Source organism: Phoenix dactylifera, chromosome 18 (assembly GCF_051530095.1).
Source record: "Phoenix dactylifera cultivar Ajwa chromosome 18, Ajwa_hap1_PhDact_Kaust_v1.1, whole genome shotgun sequence".
In the NCBI taxonomy this organism is placed as follows: Eukaryota; Viridiplantae; Streptophyta; class Magnoliopsida; order Arecales; family Arecaceae; genus Phoenix; species Phoenix dactylifera.
In genome coordinates, this window is record NC_143207.1 from 16,547,966 (window position 1) to 16,556,922 (window position 8,957).

Here is an 8,957-nt window from a genome sequence, read left to right on the forward strand (position 1 = left end):
TCATACAATCCACGGTACCTGGTAGGTATACCAATTGCTTTCATCATTTGTATCTATTTAGCATGATCGGGCTACATTTAATCGTACCCCAAGGAGCTAAAATTTTAATATTGGTAAATATATTTCAAAAAGTGGAATTATCAGTTTTTCTAAGAAAAGGTATGATGTCGAGGTCCTTTGATTTTTCCTTTGACTATTCGCTTTTTTTTTTTTTTTTTTCACGTACACCATTTGTAGACCGAGAGTAAATTGTAGAATGTCAAGGTCGGACAGTTGACTAAGGTGACATTTAGGAACCAGTTGAAGAATGCTATAAAAAGTTAGAAATTTTCTTCGCCCTGTATATATACACATATATAAAAAATTCACCCTGTAAATTGAATTATATGGATTCAAGGTCAACGTGCTACTTGTTTCCAACCCATGGATCAATTAGAGCTGAAAGAGAATGCTGCAAAGATCTAAAAGACACTAAGTTAACTTTGCATTAATGTTGATAAAATTGGAAGTAAACAACTGAAACCGCTCCAAAACAGTTAAATCATGGGTGTATTTACTGAAAATTCTCAATCAGAACTCCTCATTTTGCAGAGGAATATAATTTATAGAGGAAGTATTCAAGCCACTGTGGCCACTTAATACACAGTCCATCTATTGTACTGGAAAAAGTCATTTCATCTTGAAGCAAATTGTTGCCGCAACTTATATAGCTGATACAGATTATTGTAACTGAACGACAAAAATAAACTCATGCAAAGGTTTTCTTCAGCGAGGAAGGATAAGGTAGTTGAGGATCGATTCAGCATGGGGAGCAAGGGCCTTCAGCTCATGCCGTGTGGCTAACTCGAAATCCTCAAACTGAAAGGCAGGGGCACAGGTACACCCAACCAGAGAATAATGCAGCTCAGGGTCCCTTTTCGGAGCTTTGACAAGAAAACTGCCATCAGATGCAAAGGACTCAACATCCAAGGTTGGGAATGAACCAAACCACACCTTTGGTGGCACAGTGTACTGCGGTCGGTGGCCAGCATCTAGATCTGGGCCAAGGACGGTCAGTTCGGTGTGGCCATCTTCATGCAGCTCAAACACCTGGTTGAAATTGAGATCAATGAGCCATAAAGCATAAATCAGCATGTGTGTATCATGCAGTTTAAGTGCGCAGAACTCAGTTTCCAAACCGTGAGAGGCTCTCCCATGTAAAAGTGCCAAGTTTCAGAGCAAGGGATGCGATGGAGGCTTGATACACTTCCCGATGGCAGCATGTAGTAGATAGCTGTGCTTACTGGACGATCAATCTTATCTGCAAAAGCTTCAGTTAGAAGCTAATATACTCAAATAATCAATATCATAAAGAAATATGCTGTTGCCCAATGAATGAGGACTTACTCCCCTACACCACTTGTTCGTCATAAGAGATACGTCTGCAGTTGCTGCCAGTCTTTTGAATTCCTAAGGCTAGATCAAGATTCTATTGTAGTTTGATCAAGAGTGGATGGCAACCTAAAGGGAAAAAAATTTCTGAAAGTGGAAAGCAAAAGCAATGACTCCAAAATGTTTTGGCTACTTGGGCGCAACCTTCTTTCACCTTTGAACAATAATACACCATCCAATTCAGCTAGAAACAGTAAAATAGGCAATTACATGTACAGACTTTTGTTGAATTGCCCTGTAAATGGTATAAATTGTTCTGCTAATGTCTAATCTTAAAGAGTTGTTACTTTGACCGTAAAACATTATATGGCAATGAGGAATTCTCAAACTAAACTCTGCAAATGTGCTGTTCCTACTTACCAGTGAAAAGTTGTTACTTGCCAAAAGCATGGTTACATTATTATTGGTCCGTAAGTTCAGGTTCAAGCTTCTAACTAGTAACCTGTGTTTCGCATGTGTCCAAGTCAACTCCTGTGTTTTACAAATGAGGAGGTTAATTTGGAGTAAGTTGACATATTTCATATTTCAGTATATCTTTTTTTATATCAATAGTTTTTTGCAACCAATTGAAAATGCTCAGGTACTTCAAATTTTTTTTGAAAAAGACATGTAGGATATTAAGGCAAATGAGAGAGAGACAATCTACGAAAGTTCCATAGGCCACAATGAGATTTTGAAAAGGGAGATATTTTTGAAGTCATTAACTGTAGGAATTTCACTGATTCGTTATATGAATCGTTCTGTTTCAGGACAGTTGCAATTCAGCTGGTAACGAGTCTTCATAAATATGCACGATTGCAAAACCCATCTTCTCATACCATATCCATCAATAAAATCTTTTGCATTGACAATTAGTTACCACCTATTTTATGACTCCCTTAAAAGCATACTGGAAAAGAATTTGATCAGGGTACTAGAATTCTGACTGATACAACAAAAATGATATCAGTAAAACATCATAGCAGGGATGCAAGTGGACTGGGCCTGGGCCAGGGTTATCCATTTCTTCTAATAGGGCCTGCTCGATGACCCAGCCGAAACAATGTGAAATGTTGATCAAAGGTTGGCCCATTTGCATCCCTAACTTCGAGTAGATCTATATGATGTGGGGAGAAGTTATTATCGAAGTATGCACATAATTGTCAATTCCATCACTAGAAAGTGAAGGAAACGTGCCTCAAAGTCTAAACGTACATGATTAGATGAAGCAGAAGGCTTAAATTCGCTGGATGAAGATGAAGGACCAAGTAGTTTGCCAGCCTATAATTATTAAAACTTGAAAGAGTTTAAGAGTGAAGGAACTGTCAGACATGCAACTAAGATGACAGATTAATAAATTAGGGAAGACAAGACAACAACGCAAGTGATTAAATGAGCCCCTTGTGCATTAAGTTGTGTGCATCCTTGATTAGAATGATTTGCAAATCCAAAATTACTTATGTGGTCAAGGGAATTCAATTTATGATATGATGAGGAATATGAAAACACTAGCACAACACGCCGGGGAGACCCTTCTACAATGTATATTTGATATAGAGAATGGAAGGGGTGACATGTTGCAAGTAAAGGCAATATAAATTGTGCCAAAAGTAGCCAGAAAGTTCATAGCTCAAAAGGGTTTGATGTACTGAAGTTGTTGGGACAAAAGTGGCTTCACCAGAGCCACTGGAAATTTCAAAGGAAGACAATATTTAAGCTTGTTCTGTTTGCTAAATTTGTCCATTAAGCTGAGAAATTGCAGGCCTGGGAACAGATACTGGAAGGTTCCTGGAGGCAACCTTAGCCCAATAATATTAACATGGGAAGTCTAAGTGTGTTCTTCATTTTTCATCATCTAACACATTTGTTTGTGTGACATGCAGATTTTACCATAGAAGGTACCAAAGGAAGCCAGAGAAGGAAGGAGCTTTGGAACCAAAAGTTCGGGCATAGTGGAATAAGATAGACAAGCATAGTATTCTAGCTATAATTGGGTATTAAAAAGGAAAAAGAAACACTAAATAAAGGAACAAGCAGGGCTATAAGTGGATTGGGTTGGATCAAGGATTAGCACATAACACATATATAGGGGGTGACTATTTTGTTCCCAGGGAACAACCACCTTGGTTGTTCCTACCTATAGATGACAAGAATACCACCATGTATTGCACTACATGAACGTACTTGCATGAGGTAGTTTTGTCATTTGATAGGTGCAATCAATGCACTAAGAAGTGAAACAGTCAATGCAGAAAAGTGCATTTGTTGCATCTGACAAATGATCAAAATACCCCCATGCATGTACAGATATCTAATAGAGGGCATGGGGGTCCCTTTGTCCCCATATATATATGTGTATGTTTGTGGGGATGTCAGTCCTCCAGTCTATTTGATTGTAAATTAGTGACCATAAGCTTCTCGAACGAATTAATTATCAATTAGCTTATGCTTCAACATAGATTACCAACAAAGAAGCCATAAATCATAGCAGCTGCACATTCTAATAAGCTGACTACGATCAACAACAGCCACATCCCTTGTGCGGTGGCGCACAAATGATTTTCCAAGTTCGTATTTTGAAAAAGAAAAATTCTACAAAAACCTACCATTTGAAATTACAAAAGGACTAGGTAGTCTAGATTAGCACCTCTTTTAGATTCTTTCATTCACAAAGCACAAACTGGATTCATAAGGGGTAGATCTATCTTGGATAATTTCTTATGTCCTCATGAAATCCTGCACTACCATTGAAGGACAAAAAATGGAGGAATATTATGCAAATTGGACTTTGAAAAAACATTCAGAAGCTCAATTGAAACTTTATCTTCTCAGTGTTTGAGAACAGAGGCTTTTCATCCCAGTCAGCACTCTGGAACAACCCAATCATTACTTCAAGCAAGGTTGCTGTCCTTGTTAGTGGACAAGCTGCAAATTGGATATCATGTGGAAGAGGCATTTGTCAAGTGGATCCTCTATCCCCATTCCTCTTTAATCTACCACTGGATGTTCTTACAAGGATCCTCTAGGCACCAAGGATTGATCAAAGAAATAGATCCTTTGGGTACAGCAGAAGGAATTACTAGCCTACAGTAAGCGGACTACACTCTTTTTATTCTGTGAGCCTAATGAGGAGAAACTTTTATCTACGAAGGTTATTCTATACAACATTGCATTGCTCTCAGGACTGAAGATAAATTTTCATAAAAGCTCTAATCTATCTTGATGAATACCAGCAAGAAGCACATAATTCTCATTGATGCTTAACTGCAAGTTAGATCAACTCCCTGTCAAATATTTGGGGCTTCCCCTAAGCAATAAAAACTGAAAAAAAAAGACCAATGGCAGCATCTCATTGAAAGAGCAGATAAAAGATAGGCAAGCTTGAAAGAGAAGTTACTATCCATTGCCGGAAGAATTTCTCTTATCAAAGCTGTGCTTACTGTTAACTAATCTGCCGATTCATTTCATGTCTAACTTCAAACTTCCAGCTTGAGTAATTAAGAAAATAGACAGTAGTCAGGTTTTGGGAGGCCAACTGAATTAATAACTTGCCACTGTCCAATATTTCCAACTCATATCAGGCAGTAGTCAAGCCATTCACACCTATTGCTGACCAATGGAATAGAGGAAGAAACATCTGGTTATATCATTTAGAGGGCCCCTAATTACGTGAAGAGCGGTCGCAAATGTGAGACATATTGATCTCTACCAGAGCTGGTTTGGGACCTGACACACTTTTCTGGAAATTATCCAAAGACCGCAGGAAGATAGTGAAAAGTTTGTATAGTTTCCTAAACTTTGGAAGATTGGCATGTGCCTCTACCATTCACTATGGAAAAGTGCAGCTCTGGAAAAGTATGAATTTTCATGTCGTTAGAAATAAAGAATAGGTTGCATACTGATGAAGTTTTAGCCAGGAAAGGATGGAAAATTAGCAACAGTTGTTGTTTCTGTAGTAGGAATACTGAGACAATCAATCATATTCCTCTACACTGCCCATTGACTAAAAGCCTATGGATGCAGATTAAGAATCTATTGGAAGTTCAAAAGGGTTCCACCTTCAGTGCTTTCATTATGGACAATTTGGAGAAAAAAGAGGAATAGGAAACGATGCCGGTATGCTTGGGATAAATTGGCACTAGTATTGTGTCGAGTTTAAGGAATCAAAGGAATAGCAGAATCTTCTTGCAGAAATCTAGAACTTCTGAAGTTGTCGCATGGAAGGGATTTTTGAAGATTGGGGCAGCCTTGGAAGCTCTAAAGCCAAGGACGCTCAATCCTTACTGAGGCAGGGATAAGGGTGGAGAGCAATTTGATAGCCAGGATTATACTTCAAAGATCAACACATAAATAGAAGCAAACTAGATTGAAGAACCCTTCGTTTGGTCCTTTCTCTCCAAGAAATTTCATCAATATGTCAAAAAGCTACCTTGTATGATGCCTTATATATATATATATATATATATATATATATATATAGGTCATGACCCCTAACCTTAATTTGGGTCTTAAACCTAGTACAAAATCATACTTCAAATAGGACTCAATACTAAGGAAACACACTAGAATCATTCTACTACAAATATAGAAATCTGGCCATCTCCAATGGAAAATTTAAAGGAAAATCAGGAGACAACCTTTGAATCCTATTCGATCACATGTTCTCTCATGAAATGGAAATAAAATCAAATATTTGCTTATCAGATTCTTCACCCATGAATCTGCTTGCTCCTGCGAAACTTGGCATGGTCCAACTAGTCATAGTACTTACTGCTGCATCATGTGCTGCATCACTTACTGTGTAATGTTTTATCTCCTATTCGATCTTGATTGCTTCATCAGCATTTTGTATCTTCCTTTCTACTCTTGTAAATATTTTCTCAATAAAATTGATAGGTTTAGTCCCTCCCTTTCAATTAAAAGAACAAAAAGAAAATCGAAAAAACATGATGAAATAGAGAGAGTCCATATCAGAATATCTTGCTGTATTTGGTAATGAAGAAAACTGAGAAAAGGAATCAAGCTATGACCCAAAAATAAGAAACTAGGGAATATCTGAGGCATGGAACTTAGCAAAGAAGTTAATGGAAAAACAATAGGAATGAGAATTTGACCAACTGGGTTTTGCTATAGAGAAGCCTTTGGATGTCTCTAAGTAGAATCATCCTTCAGAGTTAGGTTTGAGATCTCAAAGAGTTGCAACATCTAAGACCTTACGTGAATCACACACACACACACACGCACACACACACACACAGACACACACACACACACACACACAGAGAGAGAGAGAGAGAGAGAGAGAGAGAGTTCGATAAGAATTGAAGGGCAGAAGCAAGATCTTGATTAAATGATGAAAAAGACTTGAGGGACTGAAATCAAAATAAAAGGGAACATCCAAACCACTAAGAAATGGTTTCAATCCAAGCAAAGTTTAAATCGTAATCTTGATTGTAAATCTTCAGTCAGTCAATAGAGCGAATATTTGCGGCAACCAAAGAATACCAACAAAGAAGCTAACAAAAATTAGCAGCAAAATCAAAACCCGACAACAACCATATGAGCAAATTTAAGTGTAACTTCAAGCTCGGATGACATTTTGCACAAAAATACAGTAATCGGCAAGATGAAGGACCAAGCCAAAGAGAAGAATCAAATAGAGAGGACCAATATCAGAAGCCTTACACTGGGTTGGGAGCTGAGATTTGGAGAGGGTGATGGAGTAGTCCCTGAAAGTCTCGGAGAAGAAACCCCCTTCAGGGTTAGGCTTCAGATCGAACAGAGCTGCCACCTCCGAGGCCCGCTTTGCCGTTGAACCCATCCCACCAATCTCCGCACTCCCTGAGAGAGAGAGAGAGAGAGAGAGAAGAGAGAGAGTGGGAGAACAAAACTCTAAGAGAGATAAAAAAAATCCAATATTCCAAGATCTCGGTGCCCGACAAGAATCCTAAGGAAAATGCCTCGCGTAACCGTTGACCCGGTTTCCAGCGACGGGCAGGGATAAAATGGCCAATAAAGCCCTTCATGCAGGGGTCGCTGTCGGCCCGGGTCAAACAAATCTTGTAATTGAAACCCACATATTTTGGTCAAAATCTGATCTCTTTATTAAACATCTAACCCAGACTTGATGCACATAATCTAAATAATAAAAAAATTGGATCAAGTTAAACCGATCAAACAAACAGGTTAAACAAGTTATCCGGATTATTGGATCTGGATCTGATCTAATTATTAAATAGGTTAAAGCCAGTTAAACATATCATAGGTCTAAACTTGAAATCTAGCCGGTTTAGTAGATGGGTTTAGACAAGTCAACCGGTTTATGATCTAAACTTCTATATACTAAATTTAAACCTAATTAAACTGTCACCTTTATCTTCATGAACCATCTGCACATCGTAAAATGCAAAACAAATCTAGTTTGGTGCCCTTTCTAGGTACCCTAAGGGGGTAGGCCAAGTAGTATGTAAAGAAGTTTTTTCACTCAAATTAAAAACTAATTTTAGCAATTTTTCTCTACCATATCATTTTCATGTTTTTGATTTTTAAATTACTTACACTAGGAACTAATATTGGTGGTTGGAGTGGGCCAGCCCAGGCCTAAGAAGAACCAGTCTGGCCTGAAATTAATTAACAAAATGCTGCCATTCACAATGAGTTCGCAGTTTTCCAATTTACCCTTGGTACAATTATTTTATAAACACCTGCATAAGTAGGTTGGATATATAATTATGGGCGAACATTGAATTCACTCCTCCTACACTCCTCACTTATTGTTTGCTATCTTGACTAATGATGACTTTGATAGCTAAGCAAAATTCATTAATCTCACTCCTAATCTAGAATAAGTTTGAGATTTTGGATGTCGAGCTATTTCTAGAACCTTAATTGCTAGGCTCACTAACTCTGATTAGATTTTGGAGAAAAAGAAAATGGGGATTATTTGAAGGGGGAGATTGTTAATAGCTGGTATAATGTAGATAAAAAATAGAAAAAGGTGTTTATTAGTTAAGTAGGAGGCTTTCGAGGGGGACTGTAGTTATTTTTTTTTATTGTAAATGATATCTCGAGTAGTAAGGAGGGAGGCTTGACCTAGCCATAGGATAAATAATGAAAAAATTGTTGACAGTGTGGGGTAGGGTTAGTGACAAATGCTATAGAAAAAAATATATATTTATTTTTTTATCAAAATTATCGAGGCTGATTAGATATAGGTATGTTATTTACCAAGCAAAAAAAAAAAAAAAAAGGCATGGGCATGAAGATGAGGTGAAGAGAAAAATATGGTTATAAGCTTACAATCAGCTAACCTCAAGTAGCTCTAAAAGAGAAAAATATAGTAGACTACCAAATAAAAAAAAAGAAAAATATAGTCTTGCTACTTTTAAAGGGATTTTAAGAGATCCTGCATTTGTGGTAGTCGGTGGTCAGAATAATTTTTTAGATAATTCTAACAAAATAGTGGTAAAAGAAAAGGATAGTCTAGCTTCTTATAAATGATTGGACCTAAGGGACGATTAAAGTCTGCTACCTGCCTACCCAACTAT

The 8,957-nt window shown here is 37.6% G+C and overlaps 1 protein-coding gene across 1 annotated transcript; it reads right to left on the reverse strand.

Moving 5' to 3' along the window:
- Positions 1–550: 550 nt before the first annotated feature.
- LOC103703299 (uncharacterized) lies at positions 551–7,341 on the reverse strand. Its single transcript, XM_008786112.6, has 3 exons — positions 7,096–7,341; positions 1,179–1,300; positions 551–1,089 (listed from the first exon to the last, which is right to left on the reverse strand). The coding sequence occupies exons 1-3, from the start codon at positions 7,229–7,231 to the stop codon at positions 766–768; spliced, it is 582 nt and encodes a 193-aa protein (XP_008784334.3). The 5' UTR covers positions 7,232–7,341; the 3' UTR covers positions 551–765.
- Between the last annotated feature and the right edge of the window lie 1,616 nt (positions 7,342–8,957).